The sequence below is a fragment of the Convolutriloba macropyga genome, chromosome 4 (assembly GCF_964194025.1).
Source record: "Convolutriloba macropyga chromosome 4, txConMacr16.3, whole genome shotgun sequence".
Lineage (NCBI taxonomy): Eukaryota > Metazoa > Xenacoelomorpha > Acoela > Convolutidae > Convolutriloba > Convolutriloba macropyga.
This window is the reverse complement of record NC_134471.1, coordinates 80,769,165-80,788,324: the sequence shown is the minus strand read 5'-3', so window position 1 is coordinate 80,788,324 and position 19,160 is coordinate 80,769,165. Positions and strand designations below refer to the sequence as shown.

Sequence of the window (19,160 nt, the reverse complement as noted above, 5' to 3'; positions counted from 1 at the left end):
AAGAAAGTGTGTAAAATAAAACCCACCCTCTCCTGTAGTGGAAAATTCAAGTGACAGTTTAAGGTGAACAAAAAGGAGTTGTGACAATTTCAAGAGCACTTCAGTCACCCACAGTTGCGCATGAATTGTTTTCACTGTTAATTGACAACTTAGGTGTGGAAAACTTTGCGTAATGACCTGTTCTTAATTTTTTGTTCCATTGACAAAAATTGAAAATTGGTTTTGGTATAAATGGAATTTGTTGAGCAATGACTAACAATGACTAATAAAATTTCTTTTGTTCCTTTTAGGAATTTTTCAAATGTATGAGCCGGTTTTTAATAATTTAGATTTTTATTAACTGCAGACATTAAACTGGCAAAGTTGCGATTTGACAGTGCGTATATTAAATGCTCAAGGACTTTCTTAAGTTTCAAGACTTCTTAAAGCAAACAAAGTTTTATTAAAACTGGCCGAAAGAGTAATAGTATTGGCGTCTAGAGCTAAAAAGCAATGCTCAGCTTTAATTGAAAGTTCTAGCTTGACATCAAATTTATGGCTTTTATAATTTTTGTTCTTAATGGTTTTGCAGTGGATTGTTTTTTGGCCGCAAAATCTTGAAAATATACTGTTTTTGGCAGCTTTAATGGCCATCCCTTCTCTGTGAGAAACTGTTATAGTGGTTGAATTTACACGTACTTAACGGGATTTGAGTTTTCGTGTTCATGAATTTTTGAATTATGGGTTTTTCAAATAATACAGTCACAAGTGCAAGTTAAATGTATGTCAATTTTCACAATGAGTCAACTTTTTATGGTATTGATTTATGCAAAATCACACCTCACCATTCTTTCATCTTTCAATGCTTGTTAGTTCGGCAGTGCCCACTTCAAGTTGATCGTAAAATTTTTTAAGTTTAATTCCTTTCGGCTCTGATTTCAATGTTTTTGCTATTAGCTCCAAGAAACTTGATGGGTTCCAAACTAATTACTCAGATTTTTTTTTTGAAAAAAAAACATGAAGTAAGTGTTTTGAGTGTGTGTGAATAATGCCTGGTTTGTTTCAGTTGTTGTGCTGGACACAAGAGAAACCAAATTGGAGGAGTGGGGGTTCAAAACTCATCGGGTGCCGGGAAAGACACGTGACGGGGTGAGTTGACAACATGACAACCCTTCTAATTAATAAGTACCAGGAATGAACCCATTGAAGAATTTTAGTAACCGTACCAAGATCATAGAGGTTAAAGGCTTCTGAAAAAGAAAAAAAATATGATTCTTAGTAATAATTTTAGATTAAGCTAACAAATTTGACAGTCTTATAATGATTTAACCATAACTGATCTTTTATGGGTCTTGAGCTCTAGTTGAGCTCATTTTGAACAATTTTATCGAGTTTTTGTTGTTTCGCAAAAATTTCGATAGTTCTCTGTGATCGTGTAGTCCTATAGCTACAAGCATTTTACGGTATTTCGTCATAATCATTGTTCCCCCCCCCCCCCCAAAAAAAAACGAAGTTGACTCATTTATTGTCTTTTTAGGATTATAAAACGCTGTTTATTTATTTTCAATCAGTCTAAGACTTTGAAGTGTGTCTTTTTATAGATAGCAGATTTAGTGTTCATAAATTTATAACTGTTTTGCTACAAAAAATTATCTTCAATCAAACAACAACACTGTCTTAAATGCTTATAGAATGTTATTTCACCTGGTTAAAAAATAACAAACAACAACATTTTTGTTGTCTTTGCTATTCAGTGATTTGATTTGTTTAGAGGCAGAAAGGAAAGCGGGTTTTTACCCCCCCCCCCCTGCAACCGGGTGTTTTACGCTTGTTCCCTGTGATTCCCATTTTGCATTTATCTATCTCTCCTTATCTACTGCAGTCATAATACATACATGATTAAATCACCTGCTAATTACAATTGCATGTCCATATAAAGCGTGTAAGCGTAACAATTTATCTCTAGTTTAGAGACTTATAACTTGTTTAGCAGAGGAATAATCGATTGAGATTAAAAAATGTCTGTGGCTCTCTCTCCTTAATGTGCGAATGCAGGTTGTAAAAAGAGATCGTAAAAAGGTGTTTTTAAAAACCGGGCGCTGATTTCAAACAAAAAAGCGCCGAAAAAGGACATAAAATGGTTTAATAAGGCCTAAATCTGTTTTTGTAAATTGTCCTGATAAAATTGAGGCACCGAATGGGTAGTAGAAGTTGCCTAGAATTTTTGTATAATAGATAAAAACGTTAGTTGATCTTGAAAAAAAAATATTTTAAGAACGGAAAACATGCCATTACAATGCGTAATTATGCTTAAAATTTAAGATCTTTTCCGTTATTTCCCCCTACCCCTCTTAGAACCTCATGACCACCCCAGATAAAGAATATATACCATTACACAATTGATTTTGTGTTTTATAGCACCTGCACTTGAGAGTCACAATTAACATAAACTTATGAACGCAACAAGTCGGGGGGGGGGGGAGGCGGCACAAACGGAATGTTCTTATGCTGAAGTCTAAGTTTAAGTTTAATTGCATTTATGGATCTTTCTCGTTTATGCGCCCTCAGTACGTTTTCAACCCCCCCCCGCCCCGTTACACGGCACGTGCCATTATAGAGTGAATCATTGTTAAAATAAGTCACATGCGTCTGGGGGTGCAGGGTGCAAATAATAATAAGCTGGTGGGCACAAACGGAAAAGATCCAAGGATCCTTTTTTCCATTGATAACTTATCATCATTTTTAAATTAACCGATTGAGTTGTTGTTTGTGTTTTCAGTGGTACTTTGAGTCTAAAGAGAAGGCCTACAGAGTGTGTGACACAGAAGTGGAGGATGCGAAAAATGCTCTTACTAGTCCATACATTGACGTATCACAGACAGCTGTCATCGAAATCGCCATTTTGTTAGTTGCACTCGTTCAAAACTTTGAATGATTTCTTGCTCTCACAACATGAAAAAATTCCTTTGAATAGTAGCGTAGGAGCTTTTAAAAGTTGTTTTTATTTTTAGGAAGAAAACAGTCTGAAGAAAATTTTATAATGTGATTCTTTAAGAAAATTGATTGATGTTTATTATTTTGTTTGAATGATTTTAAGTATTTTTTTGTTTCCAGTATATTTAACCAACCATATGGTTATAATTTTAATTTACTTGTTGCAGAAAAAAGCTTTTCTTGTATGATCATTTTTCCATGAATTGCTTACTCACTTACTCCTTAATCTGACTCACTATCCCAACTTGCTAATTGAGTGTTGTTTTTTGTATTCAACGGTCTATAATTTTGTGGTTTTTTTTAAGGATCAGTTTTCAATATAAAAAAAACGTGAACAACCGTTTTTGTGATCAAATCTTTGCTATATAAGAACTGAATTAAATTTCCCGAATATTTATGGATTTCGTAATTGCTTCGAAAGTATAACATAACACTATCAATTTGGAATGTTATTTTTTAAGGGATGGGGGATTTTTGAACAAGCGTAATTCCGAAAGACAATAAATTACAGCCTACCGATTTATTTTGAAATATCTTGAATTATTTCTTAAGAGCTAAATTGTTCACATTTCTGACTCACAGCAAACTTTATTTTCATGCGTAGTGTTTTTTTAAGAATGTAAAAAGGTCGGGATATTGCTTTTTTGAGATCAAAGATAAATGATTAATTATTACCGGTTGATTCGCATGAAATCATCGTTATTACGGTTTGTCATATTTTCGAAGTTTTTTCTCGATTTTCTCTCGGTAATTCCTCTTTTTCTTTCATCATTTTCATCTGATCCGCCTCAATTTAGCTTCAAAGCTGTCTTTGTATCTCCGCAATTGAAACTGAATAAATCGAAGCAGCTGATCTGAGCCGAACTTTAATCATTCACTATTTACTAACTAGTTTAAAATTCATAATCTATTCACCCGCACAACTGTCACCAATTTTTCCCCCATACAGCTCGGGATCTGACAGAAAAGTTTAATTTTAAAAGCAGGTGAAATTTCTACGTAATCAAACAATCGAATGAAAGTGTTAAAAGTTTTCCATTCCGTTCCGTCCAGTGTAAACTTTCGTATAAAAGAAGGCTGTTTTTTTCTGTGGGTTTAATTTATTCATCAGAACACTCGAAGATAAAAAAGATAAACAAAAAATGACCAGTTTTCTTTCTTTTTGCAATCTTTACTTCAAGAAAGGCAGCTTTGTTAACTATTAAAGTGTCGCGCAGAATTTCCTTTTGTTTTCATTGTCTTCTTGAAATCTCTCGAATAATAGAAATAGCTGGAGCTGATTAATATTAAATTTACTTCATGCTTTATTTCACACCTCAACAAAGCAAAAGTTTCAAGATAAAAGAATTCGGATTGAGTTTTTAAAGAAAAGTTTAATTGAAACGGAACAATAGTTAAACATGATAAATCTCTACGAACTGTTTTTTGTCTTAGTAATGACCTCACGAACACCTGTTAAAAATTTTTTTTAGTGAAGGCTGAAAAATTTTTACTTGAAATTAGTTCGACAATTTTAAAGCTTTACCTTTGCTTTGTTGTGTTTTATCTCAAGATAAAATTTTTTGGATTTATTTTTGAAAAATTTTCAATCGGAATTGTCATTTTGACGTTTCTGTTCATATTGTTATTTTAATAACTCATCATTCTGATTACGTTTAAACATCACGTTTAAATAGTTTTCACGCTTTTTTTCACGTGGCTTTTTGTTCGCAGGAATTATGTCACTTTTATGACGTAATCAATCTTTCTGACATTTTGTCAGGTTGTCTTTTTCACCGCAGTGAAATTTTGATGACAAATGAATGGATATACAGACATCAGTTTAAATTAGGAATGGGGAATAGTTTAAAAAAGTAATAAATATCACTAGTTAAATTGATCACCAGATTAATAATAACCAATTTTGCCCAAAATACATACCGTAATTTCAACTGATTTGCTTTTTAAATGACGTTGTAACTAAATATGAGTCATATTAATGCAGTTTCTCATATGGGAAGGGAATACAAAAATATAGACAGGGGAGGAGTGATTTTCAGTAATTACCCAAATAGTTTGATCAGCTTTTCGGGATTTAACCCCACTTTGTTTTTAGAATGTCCTGTGTTAATAAGTGCGTGAAATGATTAGCAATTTTGACAGTTAGTGAGGTGGAAATGCAATTTTATACAAGTTTTATACAAAGTTGATCTGTTGTGTAAAAAATGGATACCCGCTGAATAACTTCAGGTTGAAATAGTAATATTAGATATATGAGGCTGTTGACCTTTGAGTGTAATCGATAATATCAGATTTTTTTATGTGGAAATGAGAGGTGTTATCTTTAGACCAAAACTTTTTTTCTAATGAAAGAATTTATATTTTATGAGAACTGAAATAATTTTGTAGAATATGTTAATTTTGCATTTGTGTGAGATGAATCGAAGAAAAATGTCGAAATAACAGCAGTTTTTCAATAATTTCAAGGATGCAATGCCATCTAGAATAATAATTTCTATCATTTGACCATCAGATACCTTTTTGCAAAAATTAGTTCACTCTGTGTTAACATTTACAAATTAAAAGTTTCTCAAAAGATGGCTGCAAATTCTGCAAGCTGCAATTTTTTATCAAAAAAAGTTTGGATTCCCGTCTACGTACGGACGGACTGTGAAAACGTTTGAGTAAGAGCTTAAGAAGATGCACTAAACAAATTTATTCTGTCAAGTATTTTGAGATTTAACTTCCACTTTTGGGACTCGGGGAAGGACTGAAAACCATTTTCATCGTTAGTCTTGATGTTTATGTAGAATTTGTATGTTTTCAGTTACCTGCAACAAGACTGTTCAGCTGTGAACCGTCTGAACAACAAGGGGGGCAACCGACAACCCTGTTCAAATGACTTGAAACTGAAGTACAAACTGGTGGAGAATAATGTGCCCGTGTACAGGAGAGAGAAAGTTGACCCATTCAAGTTTGAAAAGACGCTCCAAATACTGAAGAAGGAGGAATATGATGAGTACGCTACTCAATGGGATTTAGACACTCAATGGTGGTACCAGAAGGTAATAACTATTTTGGCTCAACTATTTTTGGGTGACCCGTTTTTTCACCCCTATCAGCTCCACCCTCTATCATTCATTTAACGTGGAGTATTTATTTCACCCCGCTTTTAATTCCTTTAATAATTGTTACAATGAACCTAGTTTGCTGCTGTTGATATTGATTGTGCAAAATTGTTTCAAATATAATTATATGGTTTCGTAAAAGAAATATTCAGATGAAAACAAAAATTGCGATTATTACCCAAAGAATTGTAAATTTTGAGCGTCACTAAAATAAAAAGACTCGTGCGATCGCACATCACATAAAAAAGTTTTAGTATTCGGAAAAATAATTTTTTCTGTTCTCAAATTTTTTGTCATTTAAATTATTGTTTTTGCAGCGAAATTTGATTGCCATAGACATAGACAGTATTTGGTGTGGTTATTGTCACAGTATTTCTTAATTTTGTAAACATAGCAAATTAATATGAACATGGTCAGTTAATGCACTATAGTACCAAAAAGCTACGTACACCAAGAAAATTTTTAAAAAGCAAACACCACAAACATCAATTAATACAAAATTTTGAGTTCAAATTAGTTCTCTAATAACGCGAAGTTAAGGGTCTTAGTTTTCTAATATATGGTCGACAGTTAATTAAGTTTTCAGACAAATTAATAAGGACATGAGTCAAGGTTATGACCATTTTTATTCCAATTTTTCCTAATTTTCTCTCCGTTTGAGCAAAAGTAACGCTTAAAGCGCACAAATTGTGCTGTATGTAGCTTTTTGGTACTATAGTGTATAATCAATCATTCTTGTACAATTTAGATTGAACTGGGTGTGGGTAACAGCAGTGGAGTCTATTTGGGATTTGAGGACAGTGGATCGTGCACTACTTTATACTCAATGCAAGTGAAGAAACTGGTCTGTCCTGAAGTTGTCAGTTCACATGCACACTATCCTGCCAGTTTCGGACTCAAGGTCACTATCCGGACTAATAATATATTCGTTTTCAGATTGGTTCAACTAATTTGGTTTTTAAAAAATATATAATAATCATTGAGTCCTGAGCTTCAAATCTGAGTGAGTACAATAAGGTCATACAGTCTGATTTTGTATCACAATGAGAGATTTTCTCTATCGACATTCGATGCCCCCAATAAACACCACTTAATTATTCATATAAAAAGATCGAACTTGAATTCCTACCAAAACCATTTGGGAAAACATCAAGGGAGGGCAAATAGAGCACTTCTAAGTCCATCTCAAAACTTTCTTTTCTGAAATTTAACTCACTTTTTTGAAATAATACAGTTAGATGAGCCTCTGAAGATATGAACGCTCAAAGTTTTCAGCTTTTTTCGAATCAATCTTTGAAACATTGGAACATATGTTCAGCTGTTTTTCCATTGTAAAAAAACTTAGATTTTTTGAAAAATGGAGAAACAGTAAAATTCTGATGAAAAAGCTGGACATATTGGATGTTCCGATCTTCAGAGATTTGTTTACAAGTTGTGAGTTGAGTAAAAAAATTTTGAAATTAAATAAAAATTAAAAATTAAAGAAAATTAAATCTTGGTGGTATCAATTTTGGGGTTTTTGGATACATCTAGAATTCAAAATTAACAGGACACGCGAGTTGAGGCGACCCGGTGTGTTGCGGGCGCGAGTGTGGTTGAGGGGAAAAAGAGACCAATAATGATATGCGACAGAAATGGAGGCTGGATCAAAAACCATTTTAACCCAGATAGCTGCCAGTGCAACCCTGGTTACGAACCACTAATTTCCAACAAATACGACCCAGTGGGCAGAGAAGCCGACGCGGACCAGAATTGTGAAGGTATGTCAAGATTTTACGAAGTGAGGATTTCTGTTAAGTACGTTTTTCGGATCTTTTCCGTTTGTGCCCCCTCCCCCCAAGCTTAGTGGGCGCATATTATTTGCACCCCCCAGACGCACGTGCAATATTTTTACATGATTTACTATGCACTGACACGTGCTCTGTAACTAGGGGCGCATAGTGTACTGGAGGGGGGGGGCACAAACGGAAAAGATCCCGTTTTTCTTAGAAGCATTAAAGCAGTACTAAAACTGATTGGAGCAGCAGCAATCCCCTCCCCCCCCAAGACTCTTGTAATCTCATTTTTTCTCTCCCCCTCTTCGTTTTTATCTCTCAATATCTAGCAAGAAATATCACTCGACAAATCTATTTCTGATACAGCTGCGTTTGCTATAAAAAGTTTTTTTTTCAAATTTGATTTTGATTATCTGGTCTAATTTCGCATAATGTGGCTACCTTTCTATTCTTTTTTTTAAAAAAAATGCACGTGTATTTTCAAAACTTTCCTTGGTTTTTTTTGGGTTCTCGGTCTCCTTAGAGTTACTTCAAAGGTGATGCTAGCTGAGATTTTGAATTTCCAGACCTAATATTGGATTTTCTAATCAATCAAATCGAGACAAAACCATCCAAATATAAGAACGCAATCAGCTGGTTTGACTCTGCTAGCGTTGTTGTTTCTTCGATTTTCAATTTGACGCGATCGGACCAAAGCGTGTTGGCAAGCTGTGTGCTCTCATTGTAAGACAAGACTTAGATTAATTGCCCAAACAGGAAAAGACAGGAGGTTGAAGGAAGAAAGGGGGCGACTGGCAAATTAAAATGGAAGTGGCATTCTATTAAAATTGCATCTTTCTCTCAATGGAAAAGAGAAAAGGAATAATACGCAAGAGTAGAGCGGAGTTGATTTGATTAGAAGTGGGAACAAGCCTGTCTTTGTTTTCTTTTCCCACAAATTAATTGACACACAAAGTATGAAATTCCATTCCTAGTTGCTGCTAGTACTGCAGCTGATTACTTTTCTATGTTCTATAGTTGACTATACTTATCTATCAATCTATATATCATTACGGTTCAATAACCCTCCCCACTTTGTACATCTTTTTATTCTTCTGTTTCCCCGGTTGAGCCTACTTTTTGCCCAAATTAATTGAAAAGATCGAACTGTGAATACATCTCTTGTGTTTGAAGAGGATTTGTTGAGTATAATTTGATCAAACTTAAGTCCGATCAACTTCCTTGAAAACAAGTAAATTAAATTTTTGGCCTTAGTGTTTGCAAATCTGAGAGGTAAAATTTTTTTGCGCAAGTAATTTTGTTATTTTTATCGCATTTTCCAAGTCAAGCAGCCATTAAAATGTCCGTAAGAGTTTAAAAATCCACAAAAATGATTTGTATTTGAATCTTTTCGACTTCAAAAAGCGGATTATAAAATAGATTTTGCTAATTTTGCTAAAATATGATCAATTTTGACGCTTTATTAAAAGGCAAAATTTTCCAAAGCGAGAAAGATTGTGTATTTTGTCATAGTAACTCGAAACACACCTGAGCTCGTAATTTATTCACAGACTTGTGATTAGATTCTGTGTGAATTGTTTCTCATTCACTTCCCCACTTCAATTAACGATTGTCAGCTAAGCAAACTTCTTTCTCTTCTGAGAGGATTAGATTTCACTCCCCGTTCAATTCTGAATTGTCAGGATTTGATGTTGATAGAAAAGACGTTCACGTGTTCAAAACATTTTAAGAAAATGTTTTAAGTATTTAAATTCTCGTTTTGAAGCATGCATGCTTTGTCTCTTTCGAGGAAATTTGATTTCAAAAAGTTATTTTATGATGTCAAGTATTTTTTCAAAGGTTTTTAAAAACGATTTTGTTTTTCACAAATCATTTCAAATAATCAGTATTTGAAAAATGTTTTTTTTTTGAATTTTTGACAGGGTATAAAGTAAAAGTGGAAATAAAAAATATTTGCAAGTTTCTTTGGTCTAAAAATGAATCGTTTTGGGTTAAAAGTGACAAAACATGCAGAAAAAAGGGAAAATGACAGACAATTTACGCATGGAATGGGATGATAAGCTACCTTGTTACATACCCACTTTAGCGGGTCTTTCTATCTCTCTCTATCGCTTTGAGTGACGGGGTAGAAGTGACAGAGGAAAGTGTTAATTGATTGATAAGAATTTCTCTCCACTACTACCCTCCCCAGCCCACCACCCTTATTCTAATGTCTCTTTAGCCCACTTTACCCAAAGTAATCCCTGCATGCCTTTTCCATCCTATTCCATTCCCATTTTCCCTATCCTTGTTATATTTTCCACAATTTGCATTCAATTTTCTTGGATATATGTTATCACAACTTCGCCGTAGAGCTAGCTACTCATGTCTAAAGCGAGATATGCAAATATCTTCGCACTTTTTGAATGGAAATTTGCTTTTAGCAATGTGCTTTTTATCACTATCTAACTATTAATCTAGTTATCAATATTCTGGTCAGGCTAGTGGCCAATTTCAATAAGCTGATCCTCTCAATTCAATCTTACAAGCTCAGAAAAGATTAGAAAAGATTTAAGTTGAATTGAGTGAAAGAGTTAACTTGTCAATTATAAGAGTTGTTAGAATATTGAGTAGGAATTAATGATAATTTAATGGAAATCTTAAATGTAACTGGCATTCAGAAATGTTGGCTTTCGAATTCATTCACTGAAATTACCTGTTATGATAATGAGATCTTTTGCAAATATTTGCGAAGCTCGGATGAAAAATTGGCAATTTGGGCTTTTTGTGGGGTTTCAGCTTGCAAGTAATTTTTGTAGAACATCTTCAATGATTTTCTGAGCTGGAGACTTTCTTATGAACGTTTGTTCTATGATTTGTTTGTTTTTGATGTGCTTATTTATCACGTTTTATCATGAAAATGGCAGCAAGATTTGGTTCTGCTGCAATTTTGCGAAAACTATCACCTATTTTTTGAAACTAGAATTCTAACGGTGAAAGGTAGTTTTCACATTGTTGACGTGGTCAAAGTTCTGTGCAATGTCATAATCTAGTTCTAATTGATCTTTTTGGTTAACCATTGCTTGGTTAGGTTTCGACTTCTCCGGGCAAACGTAAACGTGACTTATTCAATGTTTTGTACAGGTTTTGGCTTGTTATTTTGTAGACAAGTCGAACTATGATCGGGTCTCTAAATTAGCAAAATATGACAGTTTTACGACCCTAAGAAAGTTAAACTACCTTTTATGGCCGGAGATATCTCTCATATTTCAAATCTCTCCTCCTAAAGTCAACCTATCTTCAAGTTTCTCTTAGCTTTGCCCCAGTTCGCGTGTTTGTCCTTTATATTTTTGCCCAGATTTTATTGCCTGCTAGATAAACTACCAAGACACGGTTCTTGTTATTGTTGCTGCTATCATTTGCGAAATTAATAGTCAATCAAATTTGACAAATATTTGTTCTCGACCCAAATATTTCTTAGGATTCTTCGTCTTCGATTCTTCGTATATTATATGTCTTCAAGTATCTAGCTGATATACCAACAGCAGAGTTTCAAAAATGGGTGGGTGGGGGTATTTTAATGATTAATGCAAAAAGGGGCGGGGGAGTTTAAATGTGTTAGGGTAAAATTAGAAGTTGATGGCTTAGGGGTAATTTTGTCTGAATGAGATGTGCCTGTGGGCACAGAATTTATCAAATACATCTATCTACAATTAAAGATATTCTAAATATGTATCGCTTCCAGGTTATTATACATGAATACACGTCAGACGTATAAAGTTGCCGAAAACAAAAATATTAAGATTTAAAACATAACCTATCTTTTTAGGTTCTTTAAGTTTGCCCTGGGCTGGGTTATTATTGTAGCTTATGGCCTTGATGCGGGAGCGCCCTGGGACGGGTTTATTTAGATCATAGCCGCGATGAATTGACGGTTAATCGGGGTTACTTTCGCTGTAGGGACTAAGAGTCAAGGTCGATAGCAAAAGACAGCTATCGCCTAGAATCAAAACAAGAAAACTTGTTTATAGGTCAAAATTGACCATATAAATTCATATCTTTAGTGAGCTGAAATATTGATGTTCAATGGTTGGCAAAAAATTGAGACATCAATAAAAATTGAAGAACATCGGTTTTTTCTTTGCGAGAAATGTCCGTTTTCGGCATTTTCCAGCATCTGCTTAGAGTGTCTTTGGACTCAAAGGAGCAAAGCATGTAGGTAGTGGCGAATCCAGCCAATATTTTGCTTGCTTTGAGCAGAGTGAGATAATCTTTGGTAAATTTTGCAGTAAATTAGCCATGGTACAATAAACAGAACCCTAACTCTCACTGTCAATTGTCACCACAGTACACAACCTACTCAGACATACCAATTGGAGCGTAAATTATGCGATTATGTCTACACCAGTATCAATGTCAATTCACCCGATTGTTTTCTCAAACAAATTTGCCCAAAGTTGACCTCAGAAAGTTTGAACTAGATCTAATGAACTTTAAGTTTCTGCAAATTTAATTTCGGTAATGACTTTTGTTGTTCTTTAATGATAAATTAGAAGAATATTATAACTGTTTTCATGATCTCAAAATGACTCAATAAGTTTCAAGTCATGAATTCTATGTAGACTGTCAATTTCGAAGAGCAAATTAAACGAGAATATCCAAGTTTGTTGAATCAGTAAGTCAACATTAGAGATAAACAAGATTTCAGAGGGTGTGATCAGATATGTAAACAAGTTAGATTTTAAGAACCAGAGGTGGTTAATGTATAGTCATCCATTTTTAATTGCTCTCGGAGGAATTTGGAAGCAATTATCGTAAAAGTGTGTCTTTTTATGCTAATTTTTTGTTGACCGTTTTCTTCTAGAACATTCTTTCGATTTCACGTCTCCTGTGAGTTTTTCAAGCTTGACTTTCTGATTTTTCGTTGACCTAAGTTGCTCTTATTCAGAAATTAAGCCCATCGCCAAATTGAAATATTATGTAACACAAGGGTCTCAGCCGGTTTTCAATAGGGGTTGAGGGGTGCAACCATAGAAAATTATCTGGGCTTTTTAACCAGGGACTATAACTATTTACAATAGTATATTAAAGTTTTATTGGTTGGTCTCACCTCTAGTCCACCTGAAACCGTGATGAATGCATCAACGAGCGTCAGTTTATTCACACCCGGTTGCAAAAAAAGATTCTACGAAGAATGAAAAACAGATCCAATCCACTAACAAATGAAATACTTCAATGGTATATTTTTTTTAAATCCCTGTTGCAATGTTTTTTTTGTTTTAGCATGCAAACCGGACCACTTCAAATCGACACACGATAACTCGCAGTGTGAGAAATGTCCAATGAACTCTAAATCGGAAGAGGGAAGTGCTATTTGCAACTGTAATAAAGGATACTACAGAGCAGTCAACGCGTCTGCAAAGGCTATTTGTGACAAACCCCCGAGAGCACCCGTAATGTTAGTTGGAATAAGTTGTGGGGGAGAAATTGGGGGTCTTTCCCATTATAGCCCCCCCCCCCCCATGAAAATATAGCCCCCCATTATGGTATATTTACCATGATGGGGGGCTATAGGTTATCTGACCACTAAGCTGGGGGGGGGGGGGGGCTGTAATGGGAAAGACCCGAAATTGGTTCCCATAAATTCGTACTTGGAGCGTTCTAATACCATTTGTGGGATTTTTCCGTTATGCTCCCCCAGTACTTCATGTACCACCCGTACACATCTCTAAGGCATATTCAGTACTGAGTCAGAGTCTAATTCAGGTCTCATTTTGCGCTGAATTTGTCTGATTCAGAGCTAACTCAGTGATTCATTCTGAATTATCTTCTGTTTCAGAAGAGTGCTGAATATTTTCTCTGAATTTCACCCTGAATCAGAGTATTTCAGAAATCATATCACAGTTGGTTCTGAAATCCTTCTGAATCATTACTGAAACTTGAAAATTCTCTGAAATGGTTCTGAATCAGTACTGATTGTCATTGACTGTTAGGTACGGGTACTCAGTTACAGAGCACGTGCCATTATACATTGTAAATCGTTTAAAAATCGTAATGAATCAAGATCACCTAATAGTTTGACAAAATCACAACTTGAAACACGCAAAAAAACAATCTCTCCTTGCAATTTTAAGCTGAAACCCCTATTATTTTGGTGCCAAAGTTTTTCGCTTCATTTTTTGGATCTATTCTGTTTTGCCCCCCCCCCCCCCCCAAGTTCCCCCTCCCCCTCCCCCCTCCTTACAAATTGCATGTTGTTTTATAGCACGCTACTATGTAAAAAAATAGCACGTGCGCCTGGGGGCGTAAAAGATATAAGCCGACTAAGCTGGGGGCGGGGGCAAAACAGAATAGATCCCATTTTTTTCAATTTAGATATGGCGCTCCTCATGTTGACAACACAGATGTGACTATAAAGTGGGAACAGCCAGATGGCCTGGTTGAATATTTCACAGTCCAGTGTGATTTATGCAAATGGGAGAGGTACCGAAAGGTCATGCCCCTCGCTGGAGCTGGTTATGGTCGGGCACAGAATCAGGTCACCCTTCGAAATCTGAGGCCATTCACCAGACACACAGTGGTTATATACTCTGAAAACTACTTGACGAGAGGACAACGAAGAATTGCGAAATTCATTGACACGCAGTTTACGACAGGAAAACAACGTAAGTTTTTTGGGGTCGTTCCCACGAAATAATAGCCCCCTATTATGGTGTGTTCATCATGATTGAGGGGCTCTAATGGGAAAGATCCGGTTTGTGTCATAATTCAGGAATCTATAAAAAAAGTGTACCTGATTTTGTTTAATTGGTTTTAGCATTATCTGAACAAGACGTATTAAACTTTTAAGTTGGACAAAGTGATTTAGAATATGGTTTTACAAATTTTTGGAACTCTTTTTGGCAAATCAACCAACGATATCAAACAGTTTATTCCTGCCAGAAATGCGGCAGTTACTGGCCGGTAGCTGATTAATTAATTGACTTGATTGTCTGTTTGTTGACCTTGATTAAGAAGGGAATTCGTCTGCTCAGAATCGATAACAAAAGTTTCATTCGCAAACTATCACACCTTCTCATTTATAACACTGATTGCAATTCAAACAAACTTGCAAACATAGTTTAAACTTTGCAGAGTTTGAGCTCTCAATTTACTTTTATTATCAACTGATTCATAGAAAATACGGGGGGGGGGGGGGGGGGGGGGTGGTTGGGGTTGGCGCTTGAGATGAAGTTCTAGAAATTTGTTCACAACTTGAAGTTTGAAGCCATGACGCAAAGGTCAAATCCTGGCCTTATTTGTTTTGAATATTTTTGTGGAATTTTAAAATGCGCCGTCACTTCGAGTGGGTTTATAAAAGTATTTTTAATAATCATCAGCCTATTGAAAGATTTTTTTTTCATTTGACCAATTTTAGTGCAAAATCTAATTGATGGTTCTCTTAGTTTATCACATTTTTATTGTCAGTTCGTTGAAACGTAATAAATTAACTCTTCAAACTAGAATTTAGCCTCAAGATTTTTAGGCTATTGATCTTTTTGTTTTTCTAAATATGGGCGATTTCAAAGGTATTAGAAATAGGTTAACTAGCTATCGCTCAAGACCCGCTCTTAGAGACCTAAAACTGTTCAGCTCTAAAGCCAGAAATTGGGTCAGGCAAACTTAACAAATCAAAGAGAAACCAATCCTAAGAACAAAAGATCTTAATGCGTAGAATACTTCTCACTTTATTCATTAATTTACCTCAGCTTTTAAAATTGCATTTCAGTATTTATCTAGTTATAATCAGATATTAATCAGATTGCTTATAAATAAATTTATGGATATTATTATTTATGTTTACATTGTAATGTCTGAAAGAGTTCAAAAGAGTTTAAGCGTGTGATTTAGTTTGAATATGGGGCAATGAAAAGTGCTTCGTGTCTTAATAGAAAAGGTGTTAAATGGTAACTTCTGTAACTATATAGATCAATCAACCCTATTAGAATATTCAAGGCACTTAACTTATTCGAGGTCATTCTTGTAGGAAACTTATGATTCAACAGAATTGATGGCTACACTAATTTCTAATTTCGCTTGTGTGGGGTCCCCAATTTTTGTCTAGAGTTAAACTAAGTTTCAATTCTTGCCTCAAAAACTTAAGTTTCAATTCTTGCCTCAAAGCTTAAATTTCAATTCCTGCATCAAAACTAAGATTCAATTCCTGCATCAAAACTATGTTTTAATTTTTGCCTCAAAACTAAGATTCAATTCCTGCATCAAAACTAAGATTCAATTCCTGCATCAAAACTAAGATTCAATTCCTGCATCAAAACTATGTTTTAATTTTTGCCTCAAAACTATATTTCAATTCTTGCCTCAAAACTAAGTTTCAATTCTTGGATAAATGTCATTATGGTAATACACATTCACTCAATACCACAAACAGCTCGATTTCCAGTACTGTATTAGATATTTCAGTACTGATTCAGAGCACTTTCGGACAAAACTCATTTTTCAGTACCTATTGAGAAATACTGCAGGTTCACAGTGTGCGCTTAAAATGGGTATAACTTTTCCCCGAGAAAGAGTCTAATAGAATTTGATAAAAGAATCTTCAGTTTGATAAATTGCTAAAAATTCTTTCAGTCAGCTTGCAGTTTCACCATAATTACATGTAAATTGCATACAACCAGGGTTTATAATTACATGCAACGGAAATCATGAAAATCAATAACTGACTAAGGAGAAAAAGTAACTTAGGAATAAAAATAAACATCGTTTTGATGTTTTGTTCAGAAAAATACTTTAGTTATCGAGCGCGCAATTAGTATAAGTAAATTGTTTGCATGTGCGCTTGAATGCTTTTCAAAATTGGAAATATTTGCTGTCTAATATTTTTTGTTTTTTCAAGATAATTTCAAGTGAAAACTGATTTTGAGAATGTTCTACAATCACTGTTTGTTTGTTTTTTCAGTTTTGTTGAAAATCAGGAGTTTGGAATTGAACAAAAATAATCCCATAACTGGATCCATTTTTCCCGTTCATACTTTATTTTTTGGTAGAGGTGTTTTAACCCTGTACACACATCGGATGTGTTCTTATAAGGGCACTGCCTTAATTATATGAAGCCAACTATGAAGTATAGAGCTCTCCCTTTCCTCGGACAATGTAATATAGTAAATCCCCTAAAGCAATTTTCACAGGACAAAAAGTGAGGAATTCTAATTGTATTTTGGGGTGTGGTTTCCTTACGATTCAATTCAACTTAAAGGATAGCTGTAAACAAATAAACAGTGATGCGTAATCGTTTTAATTTATTGAAATAATTCAATTTTCATATTTGGGTTGTTTATTATTGAAAGGAAAACAGGAATTTTTAATGTATGCTAATGGACGCATGTTGTACGTGATAAATTTATCCCCAAAATCTAGGTTTTAATCGGATGCTTTTTTCATAAATTGTTTGTTTTTCATGTATCTAACAGATGCTTTTAACAAGACTATATTTGTCAGATGACAAAAATACATGTTTCATTTTGCAAATTTATTTAGTCAGTTGAATTTTTTCAACTTTTTGATCTCGCGGCTGTTGATAGCAAACTTTATTAGTTTGTTCAGCTGAACTTTTGAAGTCCTTTTATTTGGGAAATGGTGGAAAATTCTTGTCAAGGCCTCGAAAGTTAAATATTTGAAGATTATAACAGTTTATTTGCCCATTTTTCAAAATATATTTTTTTTGCAACCGATCTGTATTTCGCTTGTTTTTGTACTAAAAATAACGGAAATGCTAACATGATGGAAAATTGTTTCATAACTTAAATTCTAATTTAAATTGAAATATGACCGAACTTGGTATAATTTTTTTGTAGTTATGAACTCTTAAAATGAACATTAGAGGATTTTTAATATTAAAAATTTTGCAACAAAAATTGGATTTTGAAAATTTTTTTTGCAAATAAGTACAAAATAGTGCGCACTGAAGAAGCTGTTCTATTTTAATTTAGAACTTATTCATTGCTACTGTGTTTAAAATACAGAAAATAAATCATTGCTCTTCAGTTTTTCGATTTAAAGTCTTATACCTTTTAATAACAAAGCGTGTCATTGTTTCTCGCGTATACCTAAACTTATTTTTCCCCTTTTATTATGGACACAAATTAAAATGTATAAACTGACACATTATCATAAGAGAGTCTATCATGACAAAATGAAGTTAATTTAGACCTTAAACATAAAATAGACATATAAACATCTCTTTGACCCAAAATATAGGGTTCAATGAATTTTGACCGACATAATTTGCAAAATTTATTATCTTCCGTATATTTACAACAAAATTTTAGCAATAATAATGATTTTTGTATAAATTACATGTATATTCTAGCTGTGATTTCGTGAAAGAGACGAAATTATTTGTTTAACTAAAAGGGGACGGCAAAAATTGGAATTCGATTTTGTTCGATACAATTCCGGGCTGAACAAGCCCCTTTTCCCAGTTTAATGGGTCCACTTTAATCTATGTATTGAAGTTAGTTAGCTTGTAATGAAAATAAAGTATATAAAAGTATATGTTAGTGTTCTATTGAGAGTCGATTGTTTCCGTCTAAACATCCGGCTGCAAATTGCAACAAAATCCTTTCATTTCTTTTTCATCTTTTTGTTTTCATGTTTTCTCAGTTTCAATTTGTTCACCATGATTGGTTGTGTTGGGTCACAACCAATTACAAGGAAGTTATTCTGCATGTAACATATGTTAATTTGTAAGATGTAGAATTATAAAAAGAAGCTATCAGATCAAGATAAAAAGAAAATAGGGCGAAAGATATCCGCTTTATGTAGCAATAACCGGTACAAATTCCTGTTCTAAGGTTAAAAAACAGTTTTTTATGCTAATAATTGAATTCGAGTCTTGGTTTTCAATGTATAAATTTGTATAAAGTAACATCCGAAAAGGGACGATTAAAATTTCGGCAGTAGAAAACTGTATTTAATTCACAATTATGTTCAGCCTGGTTTGGGATTAACCTGGTTTTGATAACGTTATCCCAACTATCGTAGTTTATCCCAATCCGAAATTGTTTGTAGAGTTGTTAGTTGAAACATGTCGATGGTGTTCTATTTAGAAAAAGTAGACAAAATGATGTAAAAAATTTAAAAAATATTGTTTTTTATCGATAATAATGAAGTAGAAGCAATATATTTTGATAATTTCCAAGCTATAAGCACTTCTGAAACTCGCTGGAGAGAGAATGGTTGTTTTTTTTACAGAAATGAAAAGTGATGAAGTTAATACATGCTAAGTTTTATACAAGTGAAAGGTGTATAGTATAGTTTGGCTATATTT

The 19,160-nt window shown here is 34.0% G+C and overlaps 1 protein-coding gene across 1 annotated transcript in view; it reads left to right on the top strand.

Annotated features, from left to right (window-relative positions):
- Positions 1–19,160, top strand: part of LOC142337926 (ephrin type-A receptor 4-like) — a 48,692-nt gene that overhangs the window by 5,625 nt on the left and 23,907 nt on the right. Inside the window, exons 2-8 of the mRNA XM_075387564.1 lie at positions 1,046–1,128; positions 2,759–2,883; positions 5,780–6,017; positions 6,829–6,981; positions 7,630–7,840; positions 13,118–13,292; positions 14,210–14,499. Coding sequence (XP_075243679.1) covers positions 1,046–1,128; positions 2,759–2,883; positions 5,780–6,017; positions 6,829–6,981; positions 7,630–7,840; positions 13,118–13,292; positions 14,210–14,499 — 1,275 coding nt within the window. The remainder of the gene's footprint in view (positions 1–1,045; positions 1,129–2,758; positions 2,884–5,779; positions 6,018–6,828; positions 6,982–7,629; positions 7,841–13,117; positions 13,293–14,209; positions 14,500–19,160) is intronic.